Source organism: Pholcus phalangioides, unplaced genomic scaffold (assembly GCF_987345545.1).
Source record: "Pholcus phalangioides strain wild (caught in Gottingen) unplaced genomic scaffold, Ppha-v1.0 ptg000003l_1, whole genome shotgun sequence".
Lineage (NCBI taxonomy): Eukaryota > Metazoa > Arthropoda > Arachnida > Araneae > Pholcidae > Pholcus > Pholcus phalangioides.
This window is the reverse complement of record NW_028301596.1, coordinates 8,550,903-8,566,825: the sequence shown is the minus strand read 5'-3', so window position 1 is coordinate 8,566,825 and position 15,923 is coordinate 8,550,903. Positions and strand designations below refer to the sequence as shown.

The 15,923-nt window shown below is 41.2% G+C and overlaps 1 protein-coding gene and 1 non-coding gene across 2 annotated transcripts; one reads left to right on the top strand and one right to left on the bottom strand.

The window, feature by feature from the left end:
• Nucleotides 1-354: 354 nt before the first annotated feature.
• Nucleotides 355-427, bottom strand: TRNAR-CCU (transfer RNA arginine (anticodon CCU)). Its single transcript has one exon. It is a non-coding gene; the product is annotated as a tRNA-Arg (tRNA).
• Nucleotides 428-3,888: 3,461 nt separating this feature from the next.
• LOC149088006 (uncharacterized) lies at nucleotides 3,889-14,528 on the top strand. The gene is made up of 5 exons (XM_089243660.1): nucleotides 3,889-4,518; nucleotides 7,278-7,398; nucleotides 9,047-9,192; nucleotides 12,104-12,239; nucleotides 14,235-14,528. Exons 1-5 carry the CDS (start codon nucleotides 4,461-4,463, stop codon nucleotides 14,512-14,514), a joined length of 741 nt encoding a protein of 246 aa, XP_089099786.1. The 5' UTR covers nucleotides 3,889-4,460; the 3' UTR covers nucleotides 14,515-14,528.
• Nucleotides 14,529-15,923: the final 1,395 nt, after the last annotated feature.

Sequence of the window (15,923 nt, the reverse complement as noted above, 5' to 3'; positions counted from 1 at the left end):
GAAACATTCCTTTTTTGAAAATAAGCTCCTCAATATAATGCTCAGTTTTTTTACAGCGTACAATATTCTTAAAATTATCGGTGGCGGTGATTACAGTTCAGTAGAAGGGATGAAAAGTATGAAAAAAAAATAGGGGACTCTGTCGCAGGGCTTCTTCCTATCTTAGAGATGGGCCCCCGAGGCCTATCAGCCTCCTTTACGTGAGGAAGGATCTAATGGTAGGAAAACCATCAATAATTGATTCCACACAGACAGACAGACATGACTGCTGACAGCCCAGAGAGACCATCTTGGGATGGTTTGCACTCTTTCCCAAACGGATGGACGGTCTCGGACAGCAAAAACATTGTGTTGTACCCTCGGCGGGACTCGAACCCGCAATACCCGGTTTAGGAGACCGATGCCTTATCCATTAGGCCACGAGGGCTGGATTTGGTACAGTTGCGGACCGTTGAAAATACTTGCAAAAACTTGCGAACCGGTGGAAAGTAAATTTTATTCAGAGTAAGTTTTAAATAATACGTTATTAAATAATTTGAGACCGGCGAAAGTAAACATTATGAAGAAATATAATTTGTGGATGGGAAAATTTCAAAAATTATTGGTTATATGACTGTTATGTATCTATGTGTTTGTATTCCATGAAACCAGGGCATCAACTAGGAAGGGAAGCAGGCGGATATGGTGCCCCGGGTGCCAGACCGGGGGACGTGAATTTTCACCCTTTTACCCATCTTTCAAGATTACAAGGGGGCACCCAAATGTGGCACAGCTGGCCAAACATCTAGTTGCGGCCCTGCGTAGAACGGTCTTGCAATCGTCAAGATTTCCGCTCAAACTACGAGTAAAATGTTGGAATCCTCTGGTTCATGTCATCAATAGGCGCGATCTGAACGATCCATCAACTTGCGATTGGTTACAAAGACTTCCCTGGATCCAAGAAGACACCTTTCGGTTTTCAACTCAGTCCATGAAGGATGATGATTGACGAAGCAAACCATGAATTTTCTCTACAAACATGGATATTCACTGGAACGAAAAGATGAATGAGACGTTCAGATCACGGTAGCGGAACGGGTCACTAGATCGAAACGACGATGACTCGTAGCTTACGAATCCGTGACGGGGAACCCAGTTTACAAGCCCATTTTGCAACACAAAAACATTTTTTTTTTTCAAACTCTTCCAAACAACGAACAGAAGATAAATTGGCAAACATTTCTTCTCTCTCTGCAAACTTCTGTGCTCAAAGATTCCTGAATAATAGGTACAGACCCACAGAAAACGTTCGAATTTCTATTATAGAAAGATCTGGAACATGATATTTGCTATTCGTGTATTGAGCAATTACATTGAAATTAACGGAGGCCTAAAGCTATACAAATCGGAAACATACAGCTTAGATTTAAATTCTATTTTCCCACAACATACTGATGCTTCCTCATTCATGTTCATTTGGTTTTAATCGCCAAATGCAATTCCTTAGTACTTAGTGCATTCCAAGGATATGTGGCGGCGCTGTCAGCAAGTGTACGCAGGTGTTGGCGCTCCAACATCATAAATCTGCCAACACATCGTTTTCATGAGCGCGTCTTTTCTTTACGTGTAACGTATCATGTGTTTCGTCAAATTAATAAATTTCATATTTAGCCGTTCTCTCTGTAATTTAAGTAATTATTGTGGAGTCCAAGTTGAGGTACCTATGGATAAATTACTACTTCAATTCAATAGCCAGTACACAACTTTCTACACCAGTGGTACTGCTACAGATACTTAACCTTTCAAACAGCGTGGGGCCACTTCATTAGTTTGGTTTGAAAACGTTCGCGGGTCACTTAAGTGTTCTGGAACTGTGTCGCGAGTCACTCAAATGATCTGTTAATATGCCGCGGGTCACTTAAGTGATCTAGGGATGTGCCGCGAGTCAATTAAGTAATCTGTAAATGTGTCGCTGGTCAACCACTTAAGTGATGTAGAACTGTGCAGTGGGTCACTTAAGTGATCTGAAAGGGTGCCACGGGTCGCTTAACTCTTTTACTACAAATAAAAAAATTTGACCTCCATTAACAATGGAAATGAACAAAATAGGTCACAAATAAGGCAAATTTAGCGTTTGAGATTTTCTACCAAACAGTTTTTGTATGTGAAGGTTTTTTATTGCTACTTTTTCCAACAGATACCCTTTACGTTAGAGGTTCCATATGGAATATTTACGTGGGTATCTGCTTGGTATTTCAAGTTCAAGTATTTCCAATTTCTCCTCCAGACTTGAACACAACCAAATACACCATACATGCGCAACCCATGACACGCGGGCCAAATGTGGCCCAATAGGAGATCCATCTGATGTTGCCCGTGACCTCAAGTGTAATTTTGTAAAAATGAACAAAGCGGTACATTTATAGATCCCTCAAGTCATCCAGTCATCCGCGATGCAGTTCTGCATCACTCAAGTGGCCCATGGCACATATCCAAAATGTGCCATGACAACTTTTAAGATAATGAAAACTAGCTTTCAACTAATGATTTTATATCTTTAATACAATAAAACCCACTCTTAACGGACACCCCTCTTTTACGGATAAATAATAATTTTACTCTGTATAATAAAAAAAAAAGTATGCATTCTTTTAAACTCCTGATTAACGGTCACCTCTCTTTTCGGGAGGAATTTTTTTGTCCCGCCGGTGACCGCAAAAGAGAGGTTTTACTGTATCTCGACTGTATATTGCATTTAAAAATATGAATTTTTCTGTAGATGACTTTTCAGAGTGGGATGTACGTTTCAATAATTGGAAGTTTTAGCACTCGAGCGACTCCATAAAAAGTTTATTTGTTTATGCATACGACACCTCTCAGTAGTATTATGATATTTAAGCAACTGCACGTCATTTGGAAACGTTTGTAATTGAAAGTCCTCTCTAAACTAAACAGTTTCAGAGATGCCTGCAAACAATTTGGGACAGCCTGTATAGAGCATGGGTCTCGAACTGGTGCGAGTCGGATGAAGAATTTATAGAATATCAGAAATATATTTCCCTAATGTTTATTGTGGTCCGGAGTCGAACCAGCCTATACTACTCATGAATCACTTATCTGAATTCTACACGTTATTTTTAATTGGAAGTATGCTTCTAGAATAAACGATCATAGACAGTAAATTGGTTCAAAAATATTTGCCCCAGTTCAAACTGTTAACGGGGGGGGGGGGGGGGGCAATCTATTATGCATTTGTAGTAGTAAAAACAAAAAAATGATGAGAAAGAATCATCTCTGGTCTCCGTTCTCTTGTGAGGGCTATGCGGGGGACCATATTTTGTAGGGGCTTTCACAATAAAATCTGGCACGATTTATGACAATAAATATGTTTTAGTGAATGTGATGCCTAAGCCCTCTTTCATTTTGCCTTTTTGAGACAGCAGTAGGGGCATTATTATAATTTTTTTTGTTGAATAAATATTCAAATATTTGCTAGAGTTACGTATATATAACATCCTTATTACTCTATCCAGAGTTCCTACGTTAAACTTTACGCTGGATACCCCTGGTATAGAGCTCCGTGACATTAGGTTGACTTTAGTCTGATCAGAAAGCACCAGGTAGTTCTCCAATCATCCAAATGCAATGCAAAACCAACCAGGTTCTTTGCAATATATATATACGCTATTTTATAATTAGTCTTATTAAAGTTTAATGATGTTTACACGTCGTTATTGGAAAAAGTGAGGTTGCGAAAAAAACATTTCGGTGTAAATCACACGTGCCGATAAATCCTAGATTCAGCGCGTTCGAAGATCCTATAATAGTTAAGGAGGGAGAGAGAGACGCACACACAATGCAGAATCCAAATTTAAAACCAACATCTACACCGCAAGCCAAAACAGTGACGCTGCAAGTTTTACGTGTAAATCCGGGATATTTGCCAGAGACAGTCCTTGTGTTGTGTTGAAAATCTTCACAGAATAAAACACACACACACCTAATGTTTCTTAATTCAAGCTATAAAATGAAAGATCATCCTCATGCTTTTGATAATCCCATTTAACACGAACGACGTCACACAACATAATGATCACGGCTCATAAATAATTCATCTTCGAACGGCTACGTGAAGATTATTAACTCACACACTCTCTCTCATTCAACGAACAGGCCGTGAATAAAAATTGGTAGACGTGACTATTAGTGACCTTTTATTTCCGGTGTGGACAGAGGTGAATCGTTATTTGCCCCGTATCATTTTTTGCTCTTATATATACTCTGTATATAAAACGATTCGGAATTTCTCACAGAGCTCACGTATGTACGTTAAGCAAATAAAGTCACATGACGCGACACCAAGCGGCGTTTTGCGGAATTTTTCATCAGCTGGATACATCACCGGTCGGTCATCTTTATCCGAGAAGATAGAGCTGATTTTTTCGTTTTTCCTATTGGATATCATTCGACCTGATTAGTTTATGGAGAGATGCGCGTCAAGTTATCTCCCGGCTCTCGTGCTCCTGTCGTGTTGTATCTGTAAGTACTCTATTTGTATTTATTCATTTATATATACTATTGTATTATTACGTACTACTAGTGTTTCTCAACCAATGGTGCGCAGACCAGAAAAAGAAATATATATGGTTGTCACACACCATGAGACCCGTATTCTGCAGGACATTCTCATAACTTTGACCGTCACGAAATTTCCAGTGAAATGTCCTGTTCTCTCCCATGTTTTCAACGAAGCATACTTCAGTTTTTTTTCTGCTTGTATTATCTCCGCTTAATTGTGATAATTATGACTCCAATTATTCTAAAATTATTATATAATTTTTTTTTATCTCGGCATTTGTCAAGTTTTTATAGTAAAACCCCAACGGACAACCCGCTCTTACAGCCGAATAATAATTTCCCACGGTACAATAAAAGTATGCATTTCAAACCCCGTGATCAACGGTTGACCCCCCCCCCCCTCTTTTACGGATGAATTTTTTCGTCCCACCGATGTCCGCAAAAGTGGGGTTTTACTGTTTATTCGTTTGGTACATCACATTTTAATCCTTTGTGATTTGTAATAGTCCTCTATTTCCCGTCGTTGGCGATTTTTCAGACATTTTGGCGACGATTTGCAAATTTTCCCGCTTTCGACAACTTTTGGTCTATAATTGGCAAGTTTTACTTGGGCCGGGATTACACTATAAAAGTCTGATAAAAATTATTTTATAAAACTTGAAAAATGTAACCAATAAGCACATGTTACATTCGAGCGAACTTAACTGATCCACCGATTGGTTGCATTTTTCAAGTTTTATAAACGAACTTTTATTAAACTTTTATAGTGCAATCCTGACCTTACCCTTTTACCTTTAATCAGTGGTTCTCAACCACCGCTCGAAGGAAAAAATAAATAAAATATGTGCGACATAGAAGTTGTATACTAAAAATTGAATCAAAAAAAGGTTAAGAACCGCTGCCTTTAACAATCTCGGTAACTATAATTGGAAAATTTGGCAACAACAGCGATGGATCCCGATTTACTGCATTCACATAAAGGAAATGTGGTCAGCTTTTTAATTATACTTTTCCACCGGGAACACCTTTCGTCAGCATTTGAACCGCGGGTTGGAGGTTGTGCATCCCTGGGCTTGAGGCAGGGGCGTCGGAAGTGTATTAGAATTGTGGATACTCGACTTGGTCTTTATGTGGGAGATCCTGATTTCTGAATCAATTCTGAGGGTGCTCAATCTGGTGCTACAAAATACTGTGGTTGCTCGAGCAGCCCCGGCTCAACCACCGCTCGAAGATTTTAATTGTTGTTGAGGTTTTAATTCGAATCGAATGAAATAATATATCATTTTGATTGGTATTTGTAATAATCTTAGTCAAATAAAAAGATCGGGAAATAACGGATCCTAAATACGATCACCATAGGCGGAAATAAACTTGGAGGTCTGGGGGGGGGGAGGCACAATGATGTCAATTCATATATACATTAGATCAGTCGACTTCACCTTTGACGCTGGGGAGCTGTCCCCCATGGGCCCCCCCCCCCCCCGTATCTCCGCCCATGGATATCGCTAATTGATGTCAAAAATTCAATTTTCACGGAATATACTGACTAAGGCCGGGATTACGCTATAAAATTTTGATAAAAGATCTTTCATAAAACTGACAAAATTCAACCAATAAGCGCATCGGTTACATTCGAGAAAATTCAACCTGTGATCTTATTGGTTGAATTTCTCGTGTTTTATCAAAGAGCTTTTATAGTGTAATCCCGGCCTAATTGCTGAAGCCCTGAGAAATGAAGGATCGCGGTAAACAAAACTTTATCTCGCAGAAAAAATATTCATCACAACAAGGTGATCATAGTTTGGGGGGGGGGGGGGGAAGAATAATTAAAAATTTGGATCTCAAATAAGGGGTCATTCAAGTACTACGTCAGCATCGATGGGGGGGGGGGGTCGGGTTTATTGACTTGTGATGACGGGGGAGGAGTTTACACGATGCTTACAATATCAACCACCATTAAGAATTAATATGGTATCTTACTGGGTGTGCAAAAAACGAGAAAAACCTTTCGCTAGTTTGTGGGCACCAGAGCTTGAGCTAACAGTCCCGCTATTGATATAAGTCCTCTACACAGACACGTAAGTGATCTCTAAATGTTCCGCGGATTCTTCAAGTGTTCTAGAAATGTGCCATGGGCCGCTTAAGTGATGTGGGACTGCGCCGCGCGTCACTCGAGTGATCCGTATATGATGATGATGCTACATCGCCAATTCTCACCAAAAGCGTTGGCCACCAGTCGGCACGAAATCATCAGTTTTCGCTGAAATTGCTTTAAAAACTACCAATGGGTGCCCTGCGGCGATTGATGTTAGCTACATATTTTATGCTGTTTTCTTCCGCTGCGGGATGGGTAGGGTAGGTAGTTCCTTGCAGGATGTTGAGTACCTGTGGATTTCTATTTATATCTCCATCCTTCGAGGGCAAGGTCCGAAGTAGCGTTATGGGAAGCGGAAGTGGTTAAACGCGTTGGTGATTTGAAACTTGAAAATGGCCAAGGGTGCATCAGGGAACCTGGGTGCATCTATTTCAGTAGTCATTTTAACGGTTGTGAATAAACTTGTGTAGAGAATAGACAGGAATTAAGTGGTGATGAGAAAGAATTTCTTTAAGAGCTATAAACCCTCCCATAACGCTGTAATGGTTCCCATGTTATTACACATAGATCTGTCTCTCATCTCACGATTCGATTTCATTGGGTCTGTTTTTTTCAATTTCTATAGTATTGTCAAGAGCGAAATGCGTCAATGAAGAAGCGGCATGCGAGAAGGAACGTTCTATGATCTCATCCGAACAGCCTTTCTATCACATAAATGATGGTGTCGAGCTGGACGTTGCGTGCAAGTAAGTTTCGGATGGAAAATCTCGGCAGTTGAATTCCAGTACCTATAGTATTGTCCGTGGTTTTCATGGCCGGCGTTCAATTAATTATATACGGTTTCCCGGTTATGTGATCAGAGAAATTAGATTCCTGACGTTTCATCTTCATCTGTGGTAGGCATCTTCAGATGTTTAATCACGCGTAGGTCTCTGCGACAAGCGAGAAAGGCGTCGTACATCTACTCCCGTCGTGTTGTTCCTTAAACAGGGTGAACTTAACATGTTCTGCCAAACAGAAGGGGAGTGATAGACGATGCCTAGTGGAACATGAAACATCCTACCAACGCTGTCTTATCTCGGACATTTTCGAGTTATGGTGGGTAATCGATATGGGGAAAAAATGTGCCAAGTCTGTAAAAACCCAAATTTGTGTTTCTTGGAGACCTATATGCAAACTAAGCATATATTTGAAAAGAACAGAAAAATCCCATGAAGTGACATCAATTTCATTGAAATATCTTTATCCAATTGAGAGCTACAAGCGCTGAAAGATTGGCAAAGTTCAAAATCGAATTGTCGCCTAAACGACAATTCATCGCCAATTCCGCAAACACCCTTGGTGTTGTAGCTACAATCAGTCAAATTACCATAAACTCATGCATTGTACCAGCTCGATAGAGCTTACAATAAACCATATCGTTGATCTAGTTTTCAGGAGAATTTGTTCCACTTGGGCTCGTCTATCACCCCCTTTCGTTTGATAGAACATATCACGTTCACCCTGTATAGACGTCTAAGAAAGTTATTTTTCATATATTTTAATAACTGGCAATCCTTTGCAACATGAATGTTTCCAAGTTCTACACGTTATTTGAAAATTTTTCTAATTGGAAGTATCCTCTATGATCCATGTCGCCAGTAAAATACAGCAAGGAGGGATTAGGGAATACCCTTATATAGCCCTGTATATAAGGGTCAACTTGAGTAGATGTATGACGCCTTTCTCGCTTGTCGCAGACCCCTACGCGTGTTTAAACCTCTGGTGATGTCTACCACAGATGTAGGCGAAATGTCAGGAATTGGGTTTCTTAGACCACGGATTCAACAAGTAAATCATATGTACACTCTTCCAGTATCAATAGTTCCGGGGGGAATGTTTAATCCTTTGTGTTCCACGGACCCCTTTCCAGAATGATATTTAATATTGGTTGTACTATAGAAATAATGAGTTGTTTTCTCATCTCAAGCTCATTAACACTAGACCATAAAGAGAAAAAGGCGCCTTTGTAAGTTACTGTTTGGCGCAAGTGCTGATCAGCACGGTTGTCGGTCTATCTAGCCTGAAATATTAGTCCTCACTAAAAATAGTATTTCGTAACAACCACTCAAAAATCCTGATAGTGGCAGAGAGAATTCTGAAAATCGCTAGAAGAGTTTAGATATGGAGATGATAGCTCTTTTCTTCTAACAAGGTTTCCGTAACATTCATGAAAAGGACTCCGCTCATTGGTCAAGTGCGAAGACTGTTTTTCTCGTTAAGGTCTAGTCCGTTTCACCTTCCCCCTCCGTTGAAAGCTGCCCAAAGGGTTAAGAACCCCCTTACTCTTGTTATTAGGACATCATTTCTGTTTATGGCAGTGTAATGAAAATATTTTCACCGTTTCACCCACAGGTACAAATTGGATTTCATTCGGTGCATCAAACGTTACGTCAACGAATGTCTTTCCGCTAAAGAACGAGAGCGGTTTGAGCTCCTCACGAAAGGCTCGTGGAATTTTCTGGCTCTTTTCTGCAATGAAACCAGTGGTGTCAGGAAGAGTAAGTTTTGCTCCCGGTGTCCTACGCGTATTTGTACGATTGACAAGTGCATTCAAAGTTATATTCCAATAGCATATGATAAATAGCTGTTGACATCAGGAGAAACGGTAACAATTTTCTAATTGGATTCTTGAAGACGGTGTCCGTATAATCAATCTCTATATATTGATCCGGCCCCACGCCCGCAGGACTCTGCAGCGCAAAAACCGGTTTTGAGATATGGCTAGAATAGCGGGATGATTTGATTGGTCTGTTTTGCGTAACCACACCCAAAAACCGGTTTTCTGCGGAGATCTGCGCGTATGGACCCGGTTCCAGTAATTATCAAATACTGTATATGACGGTTATTGCCTCTCTATAAACGGAAATGGATGAGGTGCATGTGTGGCTTAGAGTAGCAAACGGAAACCAAGGGTCCTTAACTGTTGTCACAGCCCGAAATCCTTTTACCAGATGATGAAAAAATCTAAATTTTTATATAGACATCCTATCCTAAAAACCCAATTAGTGGTTGCCCTGTCTCTTCTGAACCCAACAAAAAAAAACCCACGTTTCTAAGGGCACTATTCACTGATATATTTGTGTTTGAAAATCTTAGAGAAGTGGGGAAGGGACAGCATAAATAAGAGGAAAGAAGCGTTGTCCATTGGTTCGAGATGTTTTTTCCTCATCTTTTCTCAGATTTTTTAAATCCGAATATCTCGGCGAATATTGCACTTGGAAACGCAAATTTTTATTTGTCAGCTTCAGAAGAGACGGGGCAATAACTTGCTTATTGCGTTTTTTAGGATAGGATGCCCATATGATTGAAAATTTAGATTTTTTTTTCATTTATTTTATGACACGTTGTATTTTCATTCTAAAAACTGGTACAAAGTGATTTTTGAATACATTTTGAGTATTTTTCAAATTTGAACCATTCCTCTAAAACAGTTTCCGGAAACCATCTCATCGACCCCAACTCCAGCCAACCCATAAGATCCTATGTTGCACATGTAGCTTATACCACCCTCCTGGACCATTTCATCGCCCCCGCCCCAATGGGCAATATTTCCCCCTTTCGGAAACACCGCTCTTGAACTTGATGTAAAGGCCAAATTAGAAATTACGGGACACCCTGTATATAGGGCCATTTAAACCGGTGTTTCTCAACCACCGGCTCCGGGCATCAGTGAAACAGGGCCGTGAGTGGTTCGCAGTTTTATTTTTTCCGTTTATATTGTATCCCCATCAGAGTCATGCGTATGACCGGGCTTTCCACTCACAACAGAAAATAAACCGAGCCGCGGTCTTCCAAAGGTTGATAACCACTGGTCTAAACAGTATCATGAAGCCATCCGGGCAAAAGTCTTCCGGTACATTAAGCGGATGTGTAATCGACCCCGGCTACGGGATCCCGTATTTTAAATGTGTACATTTGCATAATATTTGTTGAATGAAATGGTTTGAGCTCAAGCCTTGGAATCAGTAAACCCACCACCTCAAAACCCGGCACCAAGTGGCACAGTGACTAGAAGACACTAGTCCGTGTTACCATTGCCACGACGATGTTAAGTGCAAGTGGCTGAGCAACTGACCTCAATGATGCGAGAGATATTCGAGAACACAAAGGGTTCTCGACTCAACCAGCCAGGAGGTCAAGAAACTCGGTACCTCGCTGATCCACAGAGCTGAGCCCCATCTAACAGGGAGGACAACGAGCCACAAAATCACCAAACGAAAACATTGGGGGAAATCCTTCCAAAGCTACCTAACCATGTTAATCCCAAGCCCAAAGAAGCTGCTATACTTACTTCAGTCTAGGTTAGACCTCGAAGAGAGGACTTTCCTTGGAAGCCAGACACGAACGCGTCTTACCGGAGTGAAATCTGCAATTCGAATAATCTTCAACAGACGTTTCTACAATACTACAAAATAGCATTGCAATGTTTCACTTGAGAATGAGAGATCCATTTGTTGAATAACATTGTTGCTGTCACCCGGTAGATGAGTGATTAGCACTCGAACCTGAAAAATTCACCTTTTTTTTTTTTTAATTTACTGGGATGGGCTGATTCAGGGGTTCTTAACTTTTTTTCAGTCACGTCCCAATATCAAAAAGATCTTGCGACCCATGAGACTGTTTGTTCTCCGAAATTAATAAAGCCAGCGATGCAGTGCATTTATAATAGACTGTAAATGGATTTGTACGACTCACCTATAGGAAGCCTCTGCGAATCAACTTTAGGTCGTTATACTTCTTCTGAACCTAGATTTAGATCCATAGGGGATTTTTTTGAACATAGTTCAAAATCCCAAACCGTAAGTAGATTTGTTCGACCCATCTCAGAAGGCCCTGTACACAGAGGAATGACGTTAGAGCATCATAGGCTCCCTCGGGCCAAGTGAAGCTCTACCAGGTAAATTTACATGCTAACTCTCGGAAATTTCAACCAGATCTCATTTCAGTAAGGCCGACCTCTTCTCTTGAGACCATCTCCAGGCCGTGCCCGTGCGTTAAGATGGCAATCAAGTTTTAGGTCGTGGCCCACAGCTCATGAATCCCTGGCTCTTAGATTTGTACGACCCATCTCAACAGCCTTTGCGACCGATAGGTTAAGAACCCCTGCTTTAGGGTAATGAATAATTGGGAGAGACCAGATTAACGGCACCATACTGGGCAATACTGCCATCCCATGCAAACAACAAACCAAAACCGGGGGGGAAGTCGCGACAATTAAGAAGTCGCCAATGAAAAATACAAAAACTCCTAATGCATTTCGACACACAGTGAAATAAATCTTTCAAGTAGGTTCGGGTATGGCTTTTTTTCCTGCCATCGCGAATAATAACAAATTATGACCCTCCGCTTTTGAAACATCGATGCATGTTGTCTCTCAATCGTCTGCAAATTGTTTTTTGTCTTCGGTAGGATATTTGGAAAAAGCTGCCTGCTTCGGTCGAATTTCTCCGCTACTGGACGTATGCACCATGGAATATGAAGATTCACAAAATGACGTCGATGATAAGAACCTTACTCCAGAGGTTCTACTGAAGAAAACATGCTGGTAACGTATAACTCACGCTATTCTTCGCGTAGTTTCCGACAATGGTGCTCACCCAAATTCATAAAAAACCACTTACACCAACCATGGCTCTCGCTCTGTCCCCCATGGGGGATATAAGCTGGATACCCAAAAGAGTGTGACCCATGATAGAAAGACCGGAAAAACCACCTGACTATAATGCGCCTTATATACGTCTATAGTAGGGGTGGCCAACCCACCGCACGCCATGGTATCGGGAGTAGCACGCGAACATTTTTTTCAAAAAGACAATTTCTTTTTGACTGAAAAATGGAATAAAATATCTCCCAACTCTTTTCAATCCTGAATGGTGGTCTCCCTTCTCAAAGTTTAAAAATTCCCTGATTTATATTTTCCCTAAAGATAACTGCTATTTGTTTCAATGTTGAGACTGAAGGGAAAATGTTTGCATCAGTAACTTGAAGCGATCAAAGAGGTTCAAGAGAAAAAAATCTTTTTTCCCTCCCAATGAGATGCCATGGAAAATGATCCGCATACAACCAAGTAAGAGCACACGGAAGAGAAAACCCTTCTAAAGAAAACGTTGTGATTGCTTCAGTGTCCAACCTTTTGTGATGGTGCTTCTTGCTCAACTGGCCACAGCAAATAAATTAGTAGAAATGACTGCCGCGGAAACAGACGTTTTTATTCTACTGAGTGATAATAGATGCTATACAGTGAAACCTGTACGAGACAGAACGTCAAGGGACAATTACACTATAAAAGTTTTGTAAAATCTCTTTGATGAAACTTGAAAAATTTAACCAACAAAATCACCGGTTGCATTTGCTTCAATGTAACCGATGCGCATATAGATTGAATTTTTCAATTTTTATAAAAAGACTTTGATCAAACTTTTATAATGTAATCCCGGCCTTAGACAGGTTTCACTGTAAATCATTATTATAAAAATATGCTATAAAAAAAATTTAATAAATTAAGGAGTATTCCGTTATAGACAGCTTGACTCAAACCGTGAAGGCAATCCAATAAAACTCTTTTGGAAATACACGACACCAGTTTCTCGTTCGTCACGGAGACTTACGTCCTATTAACCCCTTTACGTACAAGCTTTTCGCAATAAATTTAGACAATGTAGAGTTGAAGTACCATACATATATCTCAAACTGGCATTGTCAGTGATAGGAAATGAAGAGGAAAAAAAAGATGAGAGATCAGGTTTTACATCCTTTACCCCCGCTCCCCCAGTGACCTTTCCCCTATGTGTAGTACCATTTTTTTTTTTTTTTTTTTGCTCGACTAACCGTAGTGAGAGAGAAAAGCAAGTAATGCTGAGGAAAACTATTCCTGTCTGCAGGGTTCGCAATTAAGTCTCTCGAAAGAGAGGGGGGGGGGGTGTTACAGAGCAAGACTGTATTTCGTCCATCTACTCAGAGCCGAAATATCTCGCCCTTGTTGAGGGTCTAAACCTCTCTGAGAAGACGCCTAACACGGATGTGGGCGAAACGTCTGGAAGTGGGTTTCTCGGATCGTTGACTAACGGCCTGAAGCAGAACCTCAGAGATAGAAGGCCTTCGCACTCAGCTTGTGACGTCAGTAAGCAGTCCATTTTCACCTCAGAATATTCAAGGAAAAAAAATTCCCTGCTCGTTCCAGTATTATCGTTGTGAGAAAAAGAAATGATCGGGCTCAGAATTGGCGATTTCTATGCCCCACATCCAATCACTACGCGGTATTTGTGAGCCAATCAGGAAGATTCTACGCCAAAATAGGAAGAAACGAAACAGGATACTGTGTTTCAAAATGTGGCAAACTTGCTAGGTAGTCTGAATGGCGTTTATGGCAAACAGTGCAGAGGCCTTCTATCTCTAGGAGATGATGCCTGAAGCTGCACGAGCTTAATTGACAATAACCTTCGGAAACTCTTCCAAGTTTGTTGTTCGCGTGGATTTTCACTGCTGTGATAATGCTTTCCTATTTTACTAAATTTTGCAATTTTGATTCGTTTGATTGCAGCTTATACTTCGAAAACATTCGATGTTCGAGGAACGTGACTGAATCGCATTGCGGCCCCGAAGCTGCTGAACTATTGACGTCGCTATTGAAAGAACGAGGAGGGACTTACTTGAACAGCCGTTGCGAATCTTTCGAAAAGACGGATTGCTCGTCGTCTTCGTCGATAGCGAGTCGTATCAAAATCGACAAGAACATGTTTCATGGCTTAGTGTTATCGAATGTAATTTTTGTTGTTATTGTACAGTGTTTCACGGTGATGTTAGGTTTGGATACGAATTAAAACGCTTGTTCCTATTTTTTTAGGCTTCGATCGAGTTATTTTATTGTAATGGGGGAAGGTCTAACACAACGGTGACTGATCAAACACTTGGAGTAATTTGATGTAAGCTCGAGGTCACTCGTGTCCAGCCTAGCCCAATAGGTTTCAAGGTTGGTCATGAACGTGTAGTGTGGTCGTTCCACTATTGACAATGATCGTCAAATATTGGAGGCTGGAGGGCTGGTTGAAGAGAATGACCCAAACTGTTCAGCCTCCAACACAAGTCGAAGGAGCCGCATTTCTTCCCAATCCGTATGGCAACACATTTTTCGAAGAAGGCTGTCTATGGAAGCAAATATTCAATGAAGATGGGGCCAGTGGTGCTTCATTGCAACAGGGAGAGGAAAACATTAGAAACAAATTTTTGCGGATGACTATTGGACCAGGCTGGACATGAGTGTGACCCTATCTAAAGTGAAGTGACGACCGCCTTTCCAGTGATATTTCAGAGGCAATCACCTCGGCTAAAGTTTGTCCAGCGCAAGCGAGTCGGTCTCTCCCATTACCAGTTTCTCCTCAGAGCAAGCACCATCTTCGATTCAAGGTAGATGGCAGCACAAATCTGACAACATAAGTTAAGGTGATTCCACACCAGCAGAACTCTGCACAATTCGGCAGGTCAAAACCGGTTTTTTGGTGTGGGTGCACAAAATCGACCATCTTTAGATCATTCGCGCTGTGCTAGCCATATTTGGATCTAGATGCTGATCTGATTAAACTTGGTCCTGGTATGAAGCATCACGAAACACATTTCTTTGCGTAAGCAGATAAAAGCTTTTCAAATGGATCATCTCTACCATTCCGTGTAGAGATATCAACGTTCTACAATACAGAGCGGCCCTTACCAGACGTAGGGCTCCGTGCGCTCAACAATTTCGGGTCACCAAAAAATGCTTAGGACCTCCATTTGGCCGGGGGGTGGGGAATTGACATCTATTGTTTCAGAATAAGCAGGAATACTGAGAAATAAACTGAAGAGCCAAAAAAACTGGTAAGCATGCGTATGCAAATAAAGAGATATGGAACCAATCAGAGTACGGCACTGCGGTCGGAAAAAGATCATGCAAGAACGGGACCAACGACGACTGACGAGAATCATTAAACGTGACAGACGTGCAACCTTTCCGCAAATTGCTGCAGATTTCAATGCTGGGCCATCAACAAGTGTCAGCGTGCGAACCATTCAACGAAACATAATCGATATGGGCTTTCGGAGCCGAAGGCCCACTCGTGTACCCTTGATGACTGCGCGACACAAAGCTTTACGCCTCGCCTGGGCCCGCAACACCGACATTGGACTGTTGAGGACTGGAAACACGTTGCCTGGTCTGACGAGTCTTGGTTCCAATTGCTTCGAGCTGATGGACGTG

What these genes read in the sequence shown, in the direction of transcription:
- LOC149088006 (XM_089243660.1), top strand. Translation starts at nt 4,461, where the DNA reads ATGGAGAGATGCGCGTCAAGTTATCTCCCGGCTCTCGTGCTCCTGTCG. An exon ending in GCTCCTGTCGTGTTGTATCT is followed by an intron (nt 4,519 to 7,277) that starts GTAAGTACTCTA and finishes CAATTTCTATAG; the next exon opens with TATTGTCAAGAGCGAAATGC. An exon ending in GAGCTGGACGTTGCGTGCAA is followed by an intron (nt 7,399 to 9,046) that starts GTAAGTTTCGGA and finishes TTTCACCCACAG; the next exon opens with GTACAAATTGGATTTCATTC.